General features: G+C 41.0%; 1 protein-coding gene across 1 annotated transcript in view; it reads right to left on the bottom strand.

Annotated features, from left to right (window-relative positions):
* The window catches only part of LOC133977076 (protein FAM184A-like), a gene marked incomplete at both ends in the record, with an annotated part of 56,303 nt that overhangs the window by 20,271 nt on the left and 13,532 nt on the right, over window positions 1-22,500 (bottom strand). The window contains 3 exons of the mRNA XM_062415211.1: window positions 1,793-1,914; window positions 2,846-3,007; window positions 4,680-4,802. Of these exons, the coding sequence (XP_062271195.1) occupies window positions 1,793-1,914; window positions 2,846-3,007; window positions 4,680-4,802 (407 nt within the window). The remainder of the gene's footprint in view (window positions 1-1,792; window positions 1,915-2,845; window positions 3,008-4,679; window positions 4,803-22,500) is intronic.

Raw genomic sequence — 22,500 nt, forward strand, 5'->3', positions numbered from 1 at the left:
TAGTCACTTTTTATTAAAGCCATTAAAAACATTAGATCTAATATCAGCTGTTTGTGTACGGAAGGTGAAAGCAGCCTGATTGGTGCTGCAGGTTTCTGCTCTTCTTCTATAAAGAGATAAAAGATTCAGGCTGTGATGAAGATAACGACGCTCACTGACCCTAAACTGCTTCCTGCTGGTTTAACATCTATTATTTTATTATTTTATTATTTCATTAAACACTCAACACTTATTGGCTTCTCTTTATTTTAATTGCTCTTTGTTAAAAACTTAGAAAAGTGATTTCTTATATGATCTGATGTGTTTTGAATTACAGCTTTAAACCACATTGCATTTATAAAATATCTTTTTAATCGATTGTATTAGTTTCTTTTTGTCTTTTTAATCTTTATTTTTACCTAGTTTTTAGTTAAGCTTTAATTAAACTCTTTTTTAAATTTTACTTTAGTCATTTTAATCTGTTTTTACTCAAACTTTTAATATGCCTTTTCTCTCATTCTCTTTAAAAAAAATGTTTTCTCCAATTTATTTAATTTTTTCACTTCCTTCCTCCCTTCCTTCCTTCTGTCCTTCCTTCCTCCTTTCCTTCCTTCTTCCTCCCTTCCATCTTTCCTTCCATCTTTCCTTCCTCCCTTCTTTCCTTCCATCTTTCCTTCCTTCCTTCCTTCCATATTTCCTTCCTTCCATCTTTCTTTCTTTCCGTCTGTCCATCCTCCCTCCTTTCCTTCCTTCTTCCTTCCTTCCATCTTTCTTTCCTTCCATCCTTCCATTTTTCCTTCCTTCCTTCCTTCCATCCTCCCTTCCTTCTTTCCTTCCTTCCTCCCTTCCTTCCATCTTTCTTTCTTTCCTTCCTTCCTCCTTTCCTTCCATCCTTCCTTCCTTCCTTCTTTCCTTGACTCGAGGACAACAGGAGGGTTAAACTACATTAACCTGAATGAAAGCTTTTCTATTAATAAAGTTTTAATTGATTAATTGATCTTTTAAACAGGTTATGAGCTGAATTAGAGAAAAGTGTCGTCCTCTGGGAGAGATCTGAGGCTTTTAAAGTGTTAACTCCATTTAAATAAAGGTGGGATTACAGTTTTAGATTAGAAGAAGTGGAACAGATTAATAAATGAGAAGAGAAAAGGCAAAAAAAAAAAAACATGAAATAACCAGAAACTACAGCAGAAATGTTCAAATCACAGAGATTCAACTTTCTGTTGAACACGATAAGAGAAAGCAGCTCACACACGAAACCTTTGTTGAATTTCTCTCTTTTATAAAGTATGTCAGACAGGAAATGGTGCAGAAAGAAAAAGAGAGAGAAAGAGGAGAGAGTGACGATCACAGAAAACAGTATCTGTGTCAACCGCGAGGCAACGAGACACAGTAAAGAGAATCAGTAAAGCAGCGACACACACACACACACACACACACACACACACACACACACAGCAGTAGCCGTCTGTGTGTGGTGTAATTAATCAAGAAGAACCAGAAAAATACGACAAAAGTTGAGTCTGCGGAGGAAACACTGAAACACTGAGCGTCAATGTGTGTGTGTGTGTGTGTGTGTGTGTGTGTGTGTGTGTGTGTGTGTGTGTGTGTGTGTTTGTGTCTGTGTGTGTGTGTGTGAAACGGGAACAGAAACAGACTGTAATTTCCCCTCCGTTCTCAATTTCATGCTCTGTGTTCGGCCCAACTCGAAGACAAAGAGAGTGAATAATGATACTGTCTGTCTGTCTGTGATACGCTCTCACACTCTCACACTCACACACACACACACACACACACACACACACACGCCTACCTGAGGGTTTCGGTCCATTTCAGCTCCAGTTCGAGGGCCATCTTGTCCATTTTGAGTTTCTCCTCTTCTTTGGTAGTGATGAGTTTGGCTTCATGTTGACGCTTTTGGATTTCCAGCTCGCCCTGAGAGACAGAGACAGAGACAAACATTGATATTATATATATATATATAAAACCCTTTTACTGTATTATATTTGATATGTTTGTTGATATCTGCATATTGTAAGTGTAATAATCTGTGCTAATAATCAGATCAAATAATAAGTGGTAATCATGTATGTTATTCCACACCAACTGAGTGAATGTGCACATATTAATTGAATTTACTGTAATGTAAACCCTATGGAATCATGTAACCAAATATACTACACGTTTATTATTATTAAATGCAGTAAGGAACAGAAAGCGAACATAATGTTATATATCAAGAAGGAAACTAAGGCCACAGTTACTGAAAGCTAACAGTGTATTCTGAGGAAAATACCTTGTTTTAAAATATACCCAAGGAAAGAGATAAAGAGATATTGGTATCAGGAACAGCTTGATTCCAGATAAAGAAGAAGGAATACCTATTGGTAGAGTAAGCCATGGGAGGAGTTGGCTATTTCCACTCACAGTTTTAGGGTATAAACGTGGACACCGAATGCTTAATGTTAGATTATTCTTCATAGATTTTGTCTGTGTGTGTGGTCTCAGCAATAATAGCAATAAAACTGATTTTTTAATTTTTTAATAACTGATGTATTAATAATGTGATATTAATAAATTGTGTTGGAAATCTCACTGATAGAACAGCAAAAATGATGCATAATGGGTCAAAATCATCACTTTTAGCAAAGTTTTATGTTATTAATCTTAGTGAAGATCAGTGTTAGAGACTGTGAGTGACTTCACATCTTTAATGGGCTTTTTGAGGGTTTAAATTTGGATTTATGGTTTAGGTTATAATTACAAAGCTTTGAGTTATAGTTGGAAGCTTTAGATTTGTAGGCATGAGTGCTGCATTATGTGATCGAGCGTCCTCCAAAATAAGTATGTGTGTGTGTTGGCAGACCTGCAGTGCAGTCAGCAGGTTGCTCGTCTCTCTCAGTCGAGCTCTGGTCGCGTCCAACTCCTCCAGCAGTTTGTCCTGCGCCTCCTTCAGCGTGGAGATCTGTCCTTCGGCGGTTCCGATGTCCTGTTCGCCCTGCTGCACCTCCTCCTGCAGCCGAGACACCTGAGGGGAGGACAGACGGACGTGGGAGAGACGGTCAGACAGAGAATAAACTCACAGCCTCCACTCTGTTTTTAACTTCAGGCTGTATCACAGTGCAGCAGCAACCTTCAAAAACCACATCAGCAGTTTATGCTCGGTCGAGATGAAATGTATTCAATAACCATTTATATTTCAGATTTTAAATGAGCCAATCTTATGTGCTTTCTGCCAACGTGGCAGGATAGTTGTGCAGTGCATCAGATATTCATTTAACATTCATTTTCAAAGTAAAGCATGAGTAGGGAAATATGTGCATGGAGAGCAGAAACAGCAACAAACACACTGTGGAGTTTATATACAGAAAACTACAGTTTAAAGAGAGAAATAAAAACCCAACCAGCAGTTTGACTCCTGTGCTCATTCACTCTCAATCAGCTTTACAGCAAAAGTCATACTTCAAATACTTCAAATGCAGGATTGAGCCAAGAACGGGTCTTTGAATTCTTCAGGTTACATTACAGTGCTAAAGTGCCCTCTTGGGAGCCAAAACGTGCGCTAAAGTGCCCTCTTGGTTGGCAAAACACACTAAACTGCCCTCTTGGGAGCCAAAACGCGTGCTAAGGTGCCCTCTTGGGAGCCAAAACGTGCACTAAAGTGCCCTCTTGGTTGGCAAAACACACTAAACTGCCCTCTTGGGAGCCAAAACGCGTGCTAAAGTGCCCTCTTGGGAGCCAAAACGTGCACTAAAGTGCCCTCTTGGGAGCCAAAACGCTTGCTAAGGTGCCCTCCTGGTTGGCAAAACACACTAAACTGCCCTCTTGGGAGCCAAAACGTGCACTTAAGTGCCCTCCTGGGAGCCAAAACGCTTGCTAAGGTGCCCTCCTGGTTGGCAAAACACACTAAACTGCCCTCCTGGGAGCCAAAACGCCTGCTAAAGTGCCCTCTTGGTTGGCAAAACACACTAAACTGCCCTCTTGGGAGCCAAAACGTGCGCTAAAGTGCCCTCTTGGGAGCCAAAACGTGCCCTCTTCAGTGGCGAGAACGCACTGTATGTGCCCTTTTTTTCTTTTCGCCCCTGCCCTTCAAAAAGTCTGTGCACGCCACTGTCTTCTTATAAAACTCACTCTGAGACATTTCTCACTACAATTTGGCTTTTCAGGCTCAATTAGGTTCAGGTTTAACAAACAGTACGAGTCATTGAGCCGAGGCTTTAGAGGAATAACTGTTATCAATAACATAATTAGAAACCTATAAGCTAATTAGGTCCTCTGACACATTTTAGACTGTTAAATAACTTCAGTTTGTCTCTCAGGCTCATTTTCCATCCTGCATATTTAGTATAGTGTTTCCTCTTAGAATGATAGGAGCTGCACACTTGCACAATATACAAGAAAAATACTGTTTACTTTGTCTTTTAAATGGTAAATACTATTTAACATTCAAGTCACAAAGGATTCAGACTCTGGTGTCTCTAACTTTTGGAGGTGACATTACCAAGACGAAGTTTAAAGTATGAATTTTAAATGAAATGATACAACCATAATGAACGGTTTCTTAAATGCATGTTGAGTTTGCAGAATGTGGATTATGTGCAAGATAGAAATACAGCAATATGGTTTCAAATCTTCATATTGTTTTAAAGCTGTAACTGATTTTATGCAGTCAGACATGTTTTAAGTTGTTAATGTTTTACCTCCTCATTGGCTGCAGTGAGTTTGGATGTCAGCTCCTCCCTCATCTCGTCCAGCTGCTGGTTGAGGAGCGTCTTCTCCTCCTCCAGTGAGAGGCGCTCCTTCTCAAACTGCTGCTCCAACTCCTGCAGAAACCAGACAGAAACCAGTCAGATCCAGTAGAAAGCAGTCAGGAACCATTCAGAACCAGTAGAAAGCAGTCAGAAAGCAGTCAGATCCAGAAGAACCAGTAGAAACCAGTCAGAAACCAGGCAGAAACCAGTCAGAAACCAACAGACACCAGGCAGAAACCAGTCAGAAATCATCAGAAACCAGGCAGAACCAACAGAAACCAGTCAGAACCAGTAGAAACCAGTCAAAAACCAGAAGAAATCAGTGGGAAACCAGGCAGAAACCAGTCAGAACCAGCAGAAAACAGTCCGAAACCAGCAGAAACTAGTCAGAAACCAGCAGAAACCAGAAGAAACCAGCTAAAACCAGGCAGAACCAGCGGAAACCAGTCAGAACCATCATAAAACAGTCATAAAACAGTCATAAAACAGTCAGAAACCAGACAGAAACCAGTCAGATCCAGTAGAAAGCAGTCAGAAACCAGACAGGAACCATCAGAAACCAGGCATAACCAGAAGACATATTTTAGATTTCCAACAGCGACAATAATTATCAACATCAAAAGAGCAGGTCAAGCCTTGTGTTGTATTTAGATAGATACACAATTAAAGTCCGTTTAGCAGCTCTAGCAGCATAAAACAGGTGCAATCAATAAATAGACAAGATGAAAGACATTAAAACACTAAAACTGACCGTTTAACAGGGCCAGACAACAGAAAGTGACCGGTGCATATGTGGTAGAAAGATTTCAGACTCTTTTCAGACTCAGACAGTGATGGGTTTACAGCTTTTTGGACAAAATCTTGTTAGTTCTGTATTTGACGGCTCTGTATCTTTTCCCTGAGGGGCCTCTGGGCTCAGATTGACTGTACAGTAGATCCGGCCGTGGTTAAAGCAAGGTATATGTCATGTCAAACTCTCTGAGACTCTCTGTCCAATTTAATAACACGAAACTCCTGAACAAACACTGTAAGACTAACAGTAGGAGCTGTGTGTGTGTGTGTGTGTGTGTGTGTGTGTGTGTGTGTGTGTGTGTGTGTGTGTGTGTTTACAGTGCAGCAGTGAAGAACTTTAAATCAAGACTTATTGTTAGTATGTTTTTTTATGTCTGTCGCCCACATTTGATACATGGTATAGTCAGTGGATCAGGTTCTGGTGGTGGACTTTCTAAAGGCCCATTTATGCTCAACGTTAAATACGAATCCGGATCCAGACGGAGCCTTCTGTCCGTGCTCCGCGTTCATTTTGTCCGTGTATTTCTGCAGGTTTCCATAAAGCCTACGGATACGGGCCAAAGGGAGCAGTACCACCGGAAACCATGGGGGGGCAGTGTTGCTTAACTTTTTGAGGAAAGGTTGTGCGAGTTGGTTAGAAACTTTAACCTTCATGTCGTCCTCCCGGGTCAAATTGACCCCGTCTGTTTTGACTTTTCCTTCTCGTCTGTCCTTCCTCCCTCCTTCTCTCTTTCTTTCCTTCCTCTCTGTTTCATCCCTTCCTTCTGTCGTTCCTTCCTCCCTCCCTCCTTCTTTCCTTCCCTCCTTCCTTCCTTCCTTCCTCCCTTCCTTCTTTCTTCTCTCCCTCCTTCTGTCTTTCTTTCCCCCCCTACCTTCCTCCCTTCCTTCTTTCCTCTGTCCTTCTTTCCTTCCTTCCTTCCTTTTTTCCTTTCTCCCTCCCTCCCTCCTACCTTCCTTCCTTCCTTCTTTCTTCCATCCTTCTTTCCTCCCTCCCTCCCTCCTTCCCTCTTTCTTTCCTCCCCCTACCTTCCTCCCTTCCTTCTTTCCTCTGTCCTTCTTTCCTTCCTTCCTTCCTTCCTTCCTTCCTATTTTCCTTTCTCCCTCCCTCCTTTCCTTCCTTCTTCCTCACTTCCATCCTTCCTTCCTTCCTTCCTCCTTCCCTTCCTTCCTTCTTCCTTCCTTCCTTCCTTCCTTGACTCGAGGACAACAGGAGGGTAAACATATCGTTTTGTCGTTTATGCCAGAGGAACATTATCAATATCTCCTCCACAGTCGCCATGTTTGTTTTTGAGTTTGTTGTTGTCATAAACGTTTGACTCTGTGCTGCCCCCTGGTGGATGTATTGGTTAATATACATGCCAACATAAAGGACGCATGGAAGTATGAGAGCAGTGACGGTAACATCGTTTGAAAAGGACAGACATTGTCGTACATACGTTGAGCATAAATGGGCCTTAATGGGACTTTTCCATTATACAGTTCTAGCACTAGTCAGCTCAACTCTACTCTGTTTTTTCTGCGTCTCCATCAGGGATAGTACCTGGTACCTGGTACTTTTTTAGTACCTGCTCTGTCGAGGTTCCAAGCGAGCCGATACTAAATGTGACGTCAACAGACTGCCGGCCACTGATTGGTCAGAGAGTCACTGGAAGAGTCATGAGCCGTCCCACACAAGAATCAAACCCGAACAACAGCGTTACAGTGATTGGTTTCTCTTCTCTTGCTTTGTGTGAGACAGAAAGCCTCATACAGCAGCAAGTACACCATCGCCTCCATGTACTCCATTGTTTATGTGTTTGTCACGGTAGTTTCGTGCAGCCGTGCTATGACAACCCCGCCCACGTTGAGGAGGAACTATAGTAATGGAAAACGACCTGGTACCAAAACCAAGTAGAGTCGAGTTGCGTAGTGCTAGAACTGTATAAAAGAAAAGCTTCTTAGGATTACTGGAAATATACCAACACATTGGATAAGAATACTTGGCAGGGCCTCAGATGCTTAAATCATATTCTGTTTAGGTTACTTCTTGGGAAACACCTGACATGCCAGCAAGACTATATAATGCTGTTCACTCTCGGTCGCTGAGTATCACATATCACATCGCAGTTGTATCTATCCTGCATGCTGTCTGATGAAAGTGCATTAAGAAAGAACTCCTGATTCGCATCATCTTTGTATCTTTAAGATCATAATAGAAACATCTAATCTCACTAATTAAATATAAAAGAAAGATATAAAAGGTCTCTCAAACTAAAGTCTAATCCTTTGTATAAATGCAGCATTTCCAGATCCGACCGCTGCCTCCTCCGTCTCTCCTCTTTTGTCCCGACGTTATATCGACTGCATTCATCAGTACAAACGTCTAAAAATACTTCAACCAAATTGCATTGTCCTTGACGGAGAGGAAGAAAAAAAAAGAGCTCTGGCATTGTTATCGCGATAAAGCTTATTATGCCCCGCTGATGAATGAGGAGCGATTTCTGTTATAGTCTGCACATGATTGCTGCTTTCCAAGGACAATTACAACTCAGGGAAATTGCTGTAATGTCAAATGAAATCCGCCACCATTATTCATTACAGAGGAGGACGGGAGTTTGTAACGCTGTAGAAGAAACATTCAGTGCATTGACTATTGAGACACAAATCCATAAGAATGAATGAGGGAAGTTTCTCTGTCTGCAGGATAATAACTGTCTGCTTTTCTCACTGAAACAACAAGAAAACTGACTGACACAAAAATGCATCTATTGAATCTTTAAAACAACTTCAATAACATGTTTAAATCAACACTTTTGCAGCTCTTCCTCACACAGGAAGCTCCGAAATGAGACGAGCCTGCTGTTTTGTGCCGTCTGGCAGCTTGCATCAGGTTCAGCAGCCTGATGCAACACAGGGCCGTACCTGTCTACCACCCAGACGTTATGAAACCACAGCAGCATGTCTCACATCCACTGATCGCCCGCAGCCTCCGTGCCCCTTTGTTAAGACTTTTATTCTTCGGATTGCTTTCTTTTTGCTCGTGAACAAAACAAAGGACTCATAAAAAATGTTCTTAAAAAAACTAAAGACTGACATCTCAAAGAAAAGTTTCAGTGTTAAATCTTTGGTCTCTTTTATGTCAAGATGTTTGATTTAAGACCATTATGAATCAAATTGACCCCGTCTGTTTTGACTGTTCCTTCTTTCCTCCCTTCCTCCCTTCTTTCCTTACTTCCTGCCTTCCTCTTTTCTTTTTCTCCCTCCCTCCCTCCTTCCTTCCTTCTTTCCTCCCTCCCTCCTACCTTTCTTCGTTCCTTTCCTTCCTCCCTTCCTTCGTTCCTTTCCTTTCCTTCCCTCCCTTCTCCCCTCCTTTCCTTCGTTCCTTCCTTCCCTACTTCTTTCCTCCCTCCTTTCCTTCCTTCCTCCTTTCCTTCCTTCTTCCTCCCTTCCATCCTGCCTTCCATCCTTCCCTCCTACTTCCCTCCCTTTCCTTCCTGCCTTCCATCCTTCCTTCCTTCTTCCTCCCTTCCTTCCTTCTTCCTCCCTTCCTTCCTTCCTTCTTCCCTCCTTTACTTCCGTCTTCCTCCCTCCTTTCCTTCCATCCTCCTTTCCTTTCCTTCTTCCTTCCTTCCTTCCTTGACTCGAGGACAACAGGAGGGTTAAGTATTTTCTTTATTAAATGAAAGTCAGAAACATCCAACACTAATACTGAAACACACCTTTTACTTTAACCTTAATCAGGGTTTCTGCAGGTTTGAACAAGTTAAATTTAAGACCTTTTAAGACCATTATGCATTAAATTTAAGACCTACACGAAGTACGACAAAATAAGGAAAATCGCAGCCTGAGAATTACTTTCAAAGTAACAAAATATATGATGTGATCTTGTGTGTGACACCAGTGCTTTCACACCAAGTTTGCATCATCTGAGGGACTCCTGCAGATAATTGATGGTTTGGTATCAGTTTTAACCAACCACTGAATCCTGATTGTTGAAGCCAACACTACGTGGATCCTTCAGAAAGAACTACACACAGATCTAACTGTGAATCCCACCAATCACAGCCATAAAAAAGACCTTTTAATTAAAAAACACCCAGCATATTTTCACCATACTGTATTAAAAACAGCATTTATGGAAGCACTGAGGCGACTCCCATCAGTCTGATCATATCAAAACACATAATGGAGCTTTCTTTTCTGGCCACAGGTTTGATCCCGAAACAGATAAAATCTAATATGACATATCAGGACTACCGTCTGTTCATAGAGAGAGGCGAGACGGAGCTAGAGCAGACCTGTTCATTTAAATTCCTCTCATTATGATTTAAAGTGATGAAAGAAGAATGGACGCGATGAAAGGAAAAAAAGAGGATTAACTAGACGTGATGATGATGATGAAACTCGGATCAGACAAAAGAATCCAGTGATTAAGAATAGAGGGATGAAGATGCTTCTTTTTTCTTTTTTTTGTTCGTCTAACAGACGATGAAGCAGCAGCAGTGAGTGAATGAATGCTGCTACTCTTCCTCCTCCTCCTCCTCCTCCTCCTCCTCATCCCCCTTCTCCTTATCCTCTTGCTCCCCCTCCTCACCCTCCTCTTCCTCTTCCTCACTGTCACTCCCTCAATCTGGACATTTCTGTGCCAACACTGATGGCAGGCAATGCAAAGCAGCTTAATTTATATAGCGCACAATTCCTACTCAGGGGCAACTCAATGTGCTTTATATAAAAACAAACATTTAACAGTAAGAAACAGTAAGAAAATTAGGGGCCATACAAAGAGAAAAAACAAAAACAAAAAAACATTTTGGAAATTACGAGAATAAAGTCATAATATTAACAAACTAAAGTCGGAATAATACGAGAATAAACTACTCGCAATATTATGACTTTATTCTCGTAATGTTACGACTTTATTCTCGTAATGTTACGACTTTATTTTCGTAATGTTACGACTTTATTCTTGCAATATTATGACTTTATTCTCGTAATATTAAGACTTTATTCTCGTAATGTTACGACTTTATTCTCGCAATATTATGACTTTATTCTCGCAATGTTACGACTTTATTCTCCTAATATTACGACTTTATTCTCGTAATATTACGACTTTATTCTCGCAATGTTATGACTTTATTCGCACAATATTACGACTTTATTCTCGTAATGTTACGACTTAATTCTCGTAATGTTACGACTTTATTCTCCTAATATTACGACTTTATTCTCGTAATATTACGACTTTATTCTCGCAATGTTACGACTTTATTCTCGCAATGTTACGACTTTATTCTCGTAATGTTACGACTTTATTTTCGTAATGTTACGACTTTATTCTTGTAATATTACGACTTTATTCTCGTAATGTTACGACTTTATTTTCATAATATTACAACTTTATTCTCGCAATATTACGACTTTATTCTCGTTATATGATGACTTTATTCTCGCAATATTACGACTTTTGTTCTCGCAATATTACGACTTTATTCTCGTTATATCGCGACTTTATTCTCATAATATTACGACTTTATTCTCATAATGTTACGACTTTATTCTCGCAATATTACGACTTTATTCTCGTTATATCATGACTTTATTCTCATAATATTACAACTTTATTCTCGCAATATTACGACTTTATTCTCGTTATATCGCGACTTTATTCTCATAATATTACGACTTTATTCTCATAATATTACAACTTCATTCTCGCAATATTACGACTTTTGTTCTCGCAATATTACGACTTTATTCTCGTTATATCGCGACTTTATTCTCATAATATTACGACTTTATTCTCGCAATATTACGACTTTTGTTCTCGCAATATTATGACTTTATTCTCGTAATTTCCAAATATTTTTTTTCTCTTAGTCTGGCCCTAATACTCTACTACTAAAAATGACAATAAAACCCAATAATAGTAAAAATTAGAAACATTAAAACATACAATTAAAAACAAGGAAACCCACTAATAATAAAAAATAAAAACAAACCACAGAAAAATAGGATAGAAATAAAATAAAAACTAGACTAAAATAGAGCATTAAATATAAGTTTGAAGCATAAAATAATGATTTATATTAAAGTCATTAAAAGGACATTCAGTGCAAATGAAACATTAACATAATCAGCAACAGGAGAAGTGAACAAAAGTGAATCATTGTACAGATCGGAGCTCACAGTGGGAGTCAATGCGAGGCCGTGAATAATCACACAGGGGCCTGAAAGAAGAAGAAGAAGAAGAAGAAGAGGCGGCCGTCTGCAGATGCAATGCATATCTAATAACCAGGCAGATGCATAGCGCTCCTCTCTTAATGTAGCTGTCAGCTGTGATCGCCTCTACACTGGGATATATTTTAAAACACGGCCTCATTATGCTACTTTGATGCAAGAGAATACTTGATCACTTGCTTTTTTTTTTTTTTTGCTGTATGTGACTGGAATAAAAAAGGACTCAAGCGGAGATTAGGAGTCGTCATGAGGCTATTTCAGACCGCTGGATGAGTCAAATTAGTGGCAGGCCTCGGTTTGGAAGAGCTAGACCTCTGGCTCATTAGACTGCTGCAGAGGCCCAGGCTCTAATCCTGAGGGGCAATTTCTCTGTTTCATGTCGGATGCAAACTTGTCATACTGGGATTTGGGTATCTGCTACCATTTGGACACCAGTCAAAAAGAACAAGGACTGCTGCAGGACGACTGGTGCAGCTTTAATGCTTTAACACTCTTTAACTTGTATTATTATCCTGTATTAATAACATTAGGATGCTTTGTATTGATGTATTCTTATTAGAGCATGACTGATGTATTGGTCAGCTGATAGTAGTCCATCACATAAATCAATATCAATGTATATGTCTGTATAATATGTGCCAATATTTTTAAAATTAAAAAAATAGTTATATATGTTGTATTTTATGTAGACCTATAATTGATCCTTTTTCTTAATTCAAGTTTTATAATGTGATTGAATTTTTATTTTAATGTTTTTAACATAGACTGTGTATATAATGGACGTTACATCCGTGACATCACCCATTGGTTTGTGGACTGTTGCTTTGAGGGCCAATAGTATCAGATCTGAGCAGCACCATCTTGAAAATTTCAGGTGCATGCTGGGAAAAAAAGAGCACAGATTCTACTTATATGGGCATCAGGAGGAGCATGAGGACAAAGTGGGGGAGGTTTGTGAGGGCTGAATCTACCACAGTCTACACCGGCTACCTGGTGATGCTAACCAAATTAGCTGTTACGACTATAACCACAAAACTCCGGTGAAAACTGTCGGTGTGAAACAAGTTCACGGCTATTTCCTGCAGTCTATCTGTCCACGCCCCTGAACCTGTGAACCAATCAACCTGTCAATCACTACGTAGCCACGCCCTAATGCATACCCTGCTTTATCGTCACATATAAAATCAGGGAGGCCAAAATGTCCCAAATGAACATCATACTGCATTGAAGAAGGCTTTAAACTAGCGATTGAGACCATAAACACATTTTGAAAACGTTTACTGAGGTTAGAAATCAAGTGAGAAGTTGGTGAATTCTCCATTGACTTGTATAGAGACGGAAGTCCTTTTGACACCAAAACGGTCGCCCCCTGGTGGCCTTTTGATAGAATGCAGTTTTAAGTTACTTCCACGTTGGCCTCATTTCAGAGGACCGAGCTCCCCACCTGGTTGTTTTATGCCTGGAACTTCTTCTTCTTCTACTTTATAGAAAATCGTAAAATGTACGTTAAGCCAGCGTCCGCTCTTCTGCCCCCTACTGGTACTAACCCGTTATCTCAAGAAGTCAAACTGATTATTGTCTCATTTTATTATTTTTAATTCATATATTTGTACATTTTCTGTTGTTTTTCTCTATAAAACACTTGAGCTGCCTCCTTTGTATGAAAGCTATATATATATAATGAACTTTATTATCATTATTGTTATTATTACATCACAGTCTACTCTGTTTTTCACTTTTCTGATGCATCACGATTTATCTCCCTTATTAGATTTCTGGGTCGTCTCATCTACGTAAAAAAAAACCCCAACACATTAAAATGTTGAAAGTCACAGAAATAATCACACAAATCTGTTTTTCTTTGAAGTATTTTTGAAGAGAAATTCATATTTTCTCATGAACTGATTTTTCCTGAATCCACTTCAACCCGAGCTGAGAAGGATAAAGTTTGTCCGTTTCTTCCAAGAGCTAAAAAAAAGGTTTAATGGAGTAAAAATATAAATATATATATATATAAATATATATACATGTACTATATAGAATATGCAGCGTAAAAGCGCCATCTAAGAAGTGAGTGTTCACTGTATGTTTGAGCTGAAGTTGAGTTAGGTTTCCCACACGCTAAGTAAGAAGAGGTGAAATATTTATACTGGAAGTTTTAGACACACACACACACACACACACACACACACACACACACACACACACACACACACACACACACACACACACACACACACACACACAGCAGCTTCCTCCTCATCCTCCTGCTCATCATCTTCCTCATCCTCTTCCTGCTCCTCATCCTCCTCATCCCTCTCCCTCCTCCTCCTCCTGCTCCTTCTCCTCTTCCTCCTCCTCCTCATCCTCTTCCTGCTTCTCCTCTTCCTCATCCTCCTCATCCCCCTCCCTCCTCCTCCTCATCCTCCTGCTCCCCCCTCCTCCTCATCCCTCTCCCTCCTCCTCATCCTCCTCCTCCTCCTGCTCCTTCTCCTCTTCCTCCTTCTCATCCTCCTCATCCTCCTCATCCTCCTCCTCACCCTCTTCCTCCTCCCTCTCCTCATCCTCTTCCTCCTCCTGCTTTTCCTCCTCCTGCTCCTCCACCTCTTCCTCAGCCTCCTCATCCCCCTTCTCCTCCTCTTCCTCCTCCTCCCACTCCTCCACCTCTTCCTCCTCCTCATCCTCTTCCTCTTCCTGCTCCTCCTCCTCTCTCTCATCCTCCTCATCACACACACACTGGTTGTCTTTAAGAGTCTCATCCCTCAGCCAACACACTCTAACATCCATCTCTTTTACCCCGTCCGAATCATTTTGTCCTAATTTCGATCACTTTACTCACTTTATTTGCTCCTCTTGCAGTTTTATGAGCAGTAAATGTCGTCTACCGAGAACCTCCGTGAATTTAAAACCTTTTAAATGTCAAAACGCTCCACACCTTTTCTCCACACCCTAATTTCCCCCGCTTCATTTCAAAGATTTTTGGAGTTTAAAATGATGAGAAAAGACACTTCTGTTGACCTTTAGTGATTAAATAAATTTAGATGATAATATCAAGAGTGGAAAATATCAAACTTTGTGACATAAAACTGGAAGATTATACAGACTTCCTTATTTATGATCTTCCTTTTATTACAGATTACGGGTTAATCTGATTGGCAGACAGCAGGAAGAGGAGGAGGAGGAAGAGGATGAGGAGGAAGAGGAGAAGGAAGGAAAATGATGAGGAGGATGAGGAAGAGGAGGAGGAAGAGGAGCAGGAGGAGGAAAATGATGAGGAGGGGGAGGAGGAAGAGGATGAGGAGGGGGATGAGGAGGAGGAGGGGGATGAGGAAGAGGAGGAGGAAGAGGAGGAGGAAGAGGATGAGGAGGGGGAAGAGGAGGATGAGGAGGATGAGTAGGAGGGGGAGGAGGAGGAGGATGATGAGGAAGAGCAGGAGGATGAGAAAGAGGAGCAGGAGGAGGAGGAGGGGGATGAGGAAGAGCAGGAGGAGGAGGAAGAGGAGGAGGAGCAGGAGGCGGAAGACGATGAGGAGGATGAGGAGGAAGAGGATGAGGAAGAGGAAGAAGAGGAGAAGGAGCAGGAGGAAGAGGATGAGCTGCTGTGTGTGTGTGTGTGTGTCTGTCTATGTGTGTGTGTGTGTGTGTGTGTGTGTGCAGATTTAGCATCACCTCCCTAAAAATAGAAGATAAAAGACGTCAAGACATTCCTTTTTCTCCACCTGTGTGACTCATCATGCAGACTGACGATCGGCTCCACGTGTGTTTCCCGTCAGTTGTCGCAGCTTTTAGCTCGAGCGTCGGGTTTTTTGTGTGTGTGTGTGTGTGTGTGTGTGTGTGTGTGTGTGTGTGTGTGCTTTTTTTGTCTCTTTTCTAACATTATATCAGTGACAGCAGTAGCTCCTCCGTGTGTTACTCACTCTCCGGGTTTCCTACGTGACGTTTGTAAGTGATAAATATAAACACGCTCCCACATCGTTCCTCCTTTGAGCTCCACAGGTTCTTAGTCACCACTAAAGCTTCCCTTTGATGTATTTTGGCCTGTAGATGAATAAATATGCAGATTTCCTGTCAAAGCTTATGTATGATTAACCCTCCTGTTGTCCTCGAGTCAAGGAAGGAAGGGAAGAAGAAGGGAGGAAAGGAGGGAGGAAGAAGGAAGGAAAGGAGGGAGGAAGGAAGGGAGAAAGGAAGAAGGAAGGAAAGGAGGGAGGAAGGGAGGAAGGAAAGAAGAAGGAAGGAAAGGAGGGAGGAAGGAAGGGAGAAAGGAAGAAGGAAGGAAAGGAGGGAGGAAGGGAGGAAGGAAAGAAGAAGGAAGGAAAGGAGTAAGGAAGAAGGAAGGAAAGGAGGGAAAGAAGGAAGGAAGGAAGGAAGGAAGGGAGTAAGAAGGAAGGAAAGGAGGAAGGGGGGGAGGAAAAAGGAAGGAAAAGAGGAAGGAAGGGAGGAATAAGGAAGGAATAAGTTTAGTTTTAGTTTGTTTTGCATTGTTTTTATTTCAGTTAACTAAATTATTATTTCACTGCTAGTTTTAGTTTCAGTTAACTATAATAACGCTGGTCCAGAGCAGCTGTCGTGTACTTCTTCCTCTAGTTTTTAGCTGTATTCAGTTTTTCAGTTTGTTTTTTATTTCAGTTTAGTTTAAGTTAGTTTAACAAGTGATGAAGTAGTAAGTTTAGTTTTTTATCTTCATCACTGCACTTTTACTTTCATTCCCATATTGGGCTGTGTGTTGTTTTCTGCCTGGAACTTCTTCTTCTTCTTCTTTTTCGTCTTCCTCTTCTTCTTCTTCGTCTTCATCTTCTTCTTCTTCGTCTTCTACTTCTTCTTCGTCTTCTTTATCTTCTTCTTCTTCGTCTTCTTCTTCTACTTCGTCTTCTTTTTCGTCTTCTTCTTCGTCTTCTTCTTCGTCTTCTTCTTCATCTTTTTCTTCTTCTTCGTCTTCTTCTTCTTCGTCTTCTTCTACTTCTTCTACTTCGTCTTCTTCTTCTTCTTCTTCTTCTTCATCTTCTTCTTCGTCTTCTTCTTCTTTTTCGAAAATCGTAAAATGCACGTTAAGCAGGCGTTCCCTCTGCTGCCCCCTACTGGTACTAGCCGGTTATCTCAAGAAGTCAAACTAGCAAGACAGTAAAAATCAAGAGAGAAAATGAAAACTAAGCTGCAATTCAGTTTAGTTTTAGTTAGTTTTGCTTTGTTCTTTGTAGTTTTTATTGCTCTTCCCTCTTCACCTGTCCTCCATTCAGCCTTGTTATCCCTGCTCGCTATGTCTCCTTCAGCCAATCAGCTGCCAGCCTGCTGCCTTTGTTGTCTTGCCACCTGTTTGTTGTGCTTTCATTAGTTCAGTCAGTTAGTTTCAGTCTGGTTGGATCCTCTGTTCAGTTGTTTAGTTTTACTCAGTTTAGTTTTAAGCTCAGTCTAAATAAATCAATGTGTTTCTGCTCCTGAAGTCTCCGTCTGCTCCATCTGCTCCGTCTGCTCCGCTACTCCACATAATACTTTAAAGATTGTGTTTTCTGTCCCCACCGTCAGACCTCACACTCCATCTTCATGTTGTTGTCACACAATCTGCTGCTAAACTCTTCAGGGATTTAAACTGCTTCCTCCAGCTTTAGCTTCTCTGACTCATTTTCTCTTCCTGCTGTGAAGAGCCGCTCCGTGTTTAACAGCTTGTCGCTTGTAAACATTATTGCTCTTTTTGAAGATGAAAACATTCACCTGAAGCTCCGAAACTGTTGAAGAAATGCGAGTAAGCTGTATTAAGCTGAATATGATAGAAAATTACTAAATATAATGTATGTTAGTAGTCTCAAACCTGCTGCTGTAGAGCTACTACCTGCATGTTTTAGGTTTCTCTCCACTATAACACACCTGAGTTATTAACCCTCCTGTTGTCCTCGAGTCAAGGAAGGAAGGGAGGAAGAAGGAAGGAAAGGAAGGAGGAAGGAAGGAAGGAATTCCTAAATTCCTCCCTCCTTTCCTTCCTTATTCCTCCCTCCCTTCCTTCCCTCCTTCCTTTCCCCCTCCTTTCCTTCCTTCTTCCTCCCTTCCTTCCTCTTTTCCTTCCTTATTCCTCCCTCCCTTCCTTCCCTCCTTCCTTTCCCCCTCCTTTCCTTCCTTCTTCCTCCCTTCCTTCCTCTTTTCCTTCCTTCTTCCTTCCTCCTTACTCCCTTCCTTCCTATCTTTTATTTATTTATTTTAATAATGAAAACCTTCTTAAATGATCTTGTTCCAGCTTCTTAAATGTGATCAATGTATAATATGGTTGTTTTTAGTCTTCTAATGATGGGTCAAATTGACCCCGTCTGTTTTGACTTTTCCTTCTTTTCCCCCTTCTTTCCTTCCATCTGTCCTTCCTTCCTCCCTTCCTTCTTTCCTCTGTCCATCTTTCCTCCCTTCCTTCTTTCCTTCCACCCTCCCTCCCTCCTTCTTTCCTTCCCTCCTTCCTTCCTTCCTTTCCTTCCTCCCCCTACCTTCCTCCTTTTCCTGTCCTTCTTTCCTTCCTTCTTTTCCTTCCTTCTTTCCTCCCTCCCTTTCCTCCTTTCCTTCCTTCTTCCTTCATCCCTTCCTTCCTTCCTTCCTTCTTTCTTTTCCTCCCTCCCTTCCTTCCCTCCTTTCCTTCCTTCTTCCTTCCTCCCTCCTTTCCTTCCTCCTTTCTTTCATTCTTCCTTCCTCCCTTCTTCCTCCCTTCCTTCTTTCCTTTCTTCCCTCCCTCCTACCTTCCTTCCTTCCTTCTTTTCCTTCCTTCCTTATTTCCTTTCCTTTCCTCCCTCCCTCCCTTCCTCCCTCCCTCCCTCGCTCCCTCCTTTCCTTCCTTCTTCCTCCCTTCCTCCCTTCCTCCTTTCCTTCCTTCATCCTCCCTCCTTTCCTTCCTTCGTCCCTCCCTCTTTTCCTTCCTTCTTCCTTCCTTTCTATCTTTTATTTATTTATTTTATTAATGAAAACCTTCTTAAATGATCTTGTTCCAGCTTCTTAAATGTGATCAATGTATAATACGGTTGTTTTTAGTCTTCTAATGATGGTAAACTGAAAATCTTTGGGTTTTGGACTGTTTGTCAAACAACACATTTGAGGAAGAGGAGGAGGAGCAGGAGGAGGAAGAAGATGAGGAAGAGGAGGAGCAGGAGGAGGAGCAGGAGGATGAGGAAGACATTTGAGGACGTCATCTTTGGCTTTGGGAAACAGTGATTGACACCTTTGTCACAAATCTGGCTCTTCAGTTGCTATAAATGCTCCTCTGTGTTAATCAGCTAGGTGTTAATATGTCTGTTATCCAGCTGGTTAGACAGTTTTCCCTTCAAATGTCAGTTTTGGCTGGAAAAACAAGAGTATACATGGCAATAAAACCAAATTAATGAGCCGAAAAGCACAAAAATACTTTAATAATTCTCTATATAAGCGGCTCCTTTCACTTCACACATATATTTGATCCAATGCTTCAATAATCTAAAAGGTCAAATAAATGAGTAGAGCATCTTTAAATAACCAGGATTCATCATTTACTCGCTGCACCAATGTGTAAATTGGCTGAATGAACGTTGATGTGAACAAATATAAATCTGATATTCACAGATGATTTCAGTCCAAATACAAGCTGCCAAAAAGACTTGGACCTGTCGCTGTTGTATTTGTTGAGTCTGCATGTTTACTCACTACAGTCATACTCTGCTGCAGATTAAAGTGTCTGGTTCCCTTTGTGTCGTCCTCCCGGGTCAAATTGACCCCGTCTGTTTTGACTTTTCCTTCTTTCCTTCTGTCCTTCCTTCCTCCCTCCCTCCTTCTCTCTTTCTTTCCTTCCTTCCCTCCGTCCTTTCTTTCCTCTGTCCTTCTTTCCTCCCTTCCTTCTTTCCTCTGTCCTTCTTTCCTCCCTTCCTTCTTTCCTTCCACCCTCCCTCCCTCCTTCTTTCCTTCCCTCCTTCCTTCCTTCCTTCCCTCCTTCCTTCCTTCCTTTCCTTCCTCCCCCTACCTTCCTCCTTTTCCTGTCCTTCTTTCCTTCCTTCCTCCTTTCCTTTCTCCCTCCCTCCTACCTTCCTTCCTTCCTTCCTTCCTTCTTTTCCTTCCTTCTTTCCTTTCCTCCCTCCCTTCCCTCCGTTCCTTCCTTCTTCCTTCATCCCTTCCTTCCTTCTTTCCTTCCTTCTTTCTTTTCCTCCCTCCCTTCCTTCCCTCCTTTCCTCCCTTCCTTCCTTCCTCCCTCCCTTCTTCCTCCCTCCCACCTCCCTTCCTTCCTTCCTCCCTCCCTTCTTCCTCCCTTCTTCCTCCCTTCCTTCCTTGACTTGATGACAACAGGAGGGTTAAATATGCTAATAGATACAGGCTATAATAGAGTGAGTGTGTTCCCGCTGGTGTTCAGAGAGGAGACAGAATGACTCATTTACTTTCCTCTCAGACACTCGTCTTCCTCTCTCACCTCTAATCTAACTGTGTCATTCAGCGACTGTAACATCTGCTGCAAGAGCTGCAAAAAACAGCTCTAACAGCCTGCAGACTGAATCCTGAATGAGGCTCACTGAGGCTCACTGAGGACCAGATACTGTCACTGAATGAACAGAATAATAGAGGAAAGAAACAGAGAGAAAACAGCCGATGTCCTTTTATTATTCACTCTAAAAACAACATGTTCAGTTGTTGTTTTTCTTCTTGATAATAAATGTTTCTGTCTCATAAAGAATGAAGTAGATTCTTGTGATGAATATAAAGAAAACAGCACATTATATATCAGCTAGAAGTCTTATAACAGTACAAATCTGCACATTTAAGTGAATAAAAGAAGCTTTTTACTTCATTCATTAGGGCTCAGAGGCCGTAGATATTCATCATAGACAACATGGAGACTTTAGAGAGTAATTATTAGGGCAGAAACAATGGATTGATTTAGTTTATTTCGACTAAACTAGAAAGTAGACGAGTTTAAGACACATTATTTTGGTTTTCTAACGGCTAATAAGATGGTTTGGACTTTATTTATTAGACCAAATCTGCACATTTTAGTAAATAAAAGCAGCTTTTTACTTCAGTCATTAGGACTCAGAGGCCGTAGATATTCATCACAGACAACATGGAGACTTTAGAGAGTCATTATTTGGGGAAAATGGATTAATTGAGGTTATTTCGACTAAACTAGAAAGTAGACAAGTTCCAGAGGCTGCTAATACGTCTCTACACTGAGAAAGATGGTTTGGACTTTATTTATTGTACCAAAACTTCACATTTTAATAACTGGACTGACAGGATCTATTACACTGAGAGTGAATCTATTGTTAATGCGCTTTATATAGATACATGATATAACCAAGTAGAGCTGCAACATCTACTTGATTTAGACAATTGATAGAAAATGAACTATTTTAATTAGTCATTTTTTAAGGAAAGAAAACAGTCTGCACACTGCAGCTCAAAGTCTACCTTCATTGGGAGGAATCTACCTGCATTGGGAGGAATCTACCTGCATTGGGAGCGGCAATGTGCTGACTGTTTTCTTGCTTTTACATATTTATTGTTATTTGGTCTAGTTCCTGCATTTTTACTCTGGATGTGTGCGTCTACCACCAACTTTTCTGAATTAGTCATTTAGAGTAATTTATTAAGCAAACATACTTAACCTTTGTGTCGTCCTCCCGGGTCAAATTGACCCAGTCTGTTTTGACTGTTCCTTCTTTCCTCCCTTCCTTCCTTTCCGTCTGTCCTTCCTCCCTCACTCCTTCTCTCTTTCTTTCCTTCCTTCCTCTGTCCTTCTTTCCTTCCTTCCTTCCTCCCTCCTTTCCTTCCTTCTTTCCTCCGTCCTTCATTCCTTCCTTTCCTTCCTCCCTTCCTTCTTTCCTTTCCTCCCTCCTGTCCTTACTTCCTCCCTCCATTCCTCCCTCCTTTCCTTCCTTCCTTCCTTCCTTCCTTCCTCCCTCCTTTCCTTCTTCCTTCCCCCCTCCCTTCCTTCCTTGACTCGAGGACAACAGGAGTTGGACAAAGTACAATTAGCTAAAAACCTGCCCTTCCTGTTCTTTCCTCTCAGGACTCTGTGAACAGATGAATCCTTTTTTAATGAAACAGAGAAAACAAACTTCCCAAGGACTTCCATGTTTTATGGCTGGAGCTTAATGATGATGATGATGCAGCACGATCAATTAAAAACATACAGCTGTTCATTGTGTTTCCGCCGGCACTGAGCAATAAACTCTGATTACACAGGAAGCAGCCATCTGAATATGAATCCTGTGAGTTTAATGTTTGATTGAAAACCGCTGTCATCAACGCAGGAACGACACATCGCTTCTATTTCTGTTCAAGTCGGTGTTTTAGGGACATATATGTTAAAAAATATATATTATTACGAGGAAATAATCGGGATTTCTGAGATTAAAGTCGTAAATTTAGAAGAAAAAACCTCTGATATTCTCTGACGTAGAGGCGGGAATCACCAGAGGCTCCATGATACGATATAATCACGATACTAACGATACGATATTATCACGATACTAATGATACGATATTATCACAATACTAACGATACGATATTATCACGATACTTACGATGCGCTATTATCACGATACTAACGATACGATATTATCACGATACTTACGATGCGCTATTATCACGATACTAACGATACAATATTATCACTATACTAACGATACGATATTATCACGATACTAACTATACGATATTATCACGATACTAACGATGCGATATTATCACGATACTAACGATACAATATTATCACGATACTTACGATGCGATATTATCACGATACTAACGATACAATATTATCACAATACT

Source organism: Scomber scombrus, unplaced genomic scaffold (assembly GCF_963691925.1).
Source record: "Scomber scombrus unplaced genomic scaffold, fScoSco1.1 SCAFFOLD_215, whole genome shotgun sequence".
In the NCBI taxonomy this organism is placed as follows: Eukaryota; Metazoa; Chordata; class Actinopteri; order Scombriformes; family Scombridae; genus Scomber; species Scomber scombrus.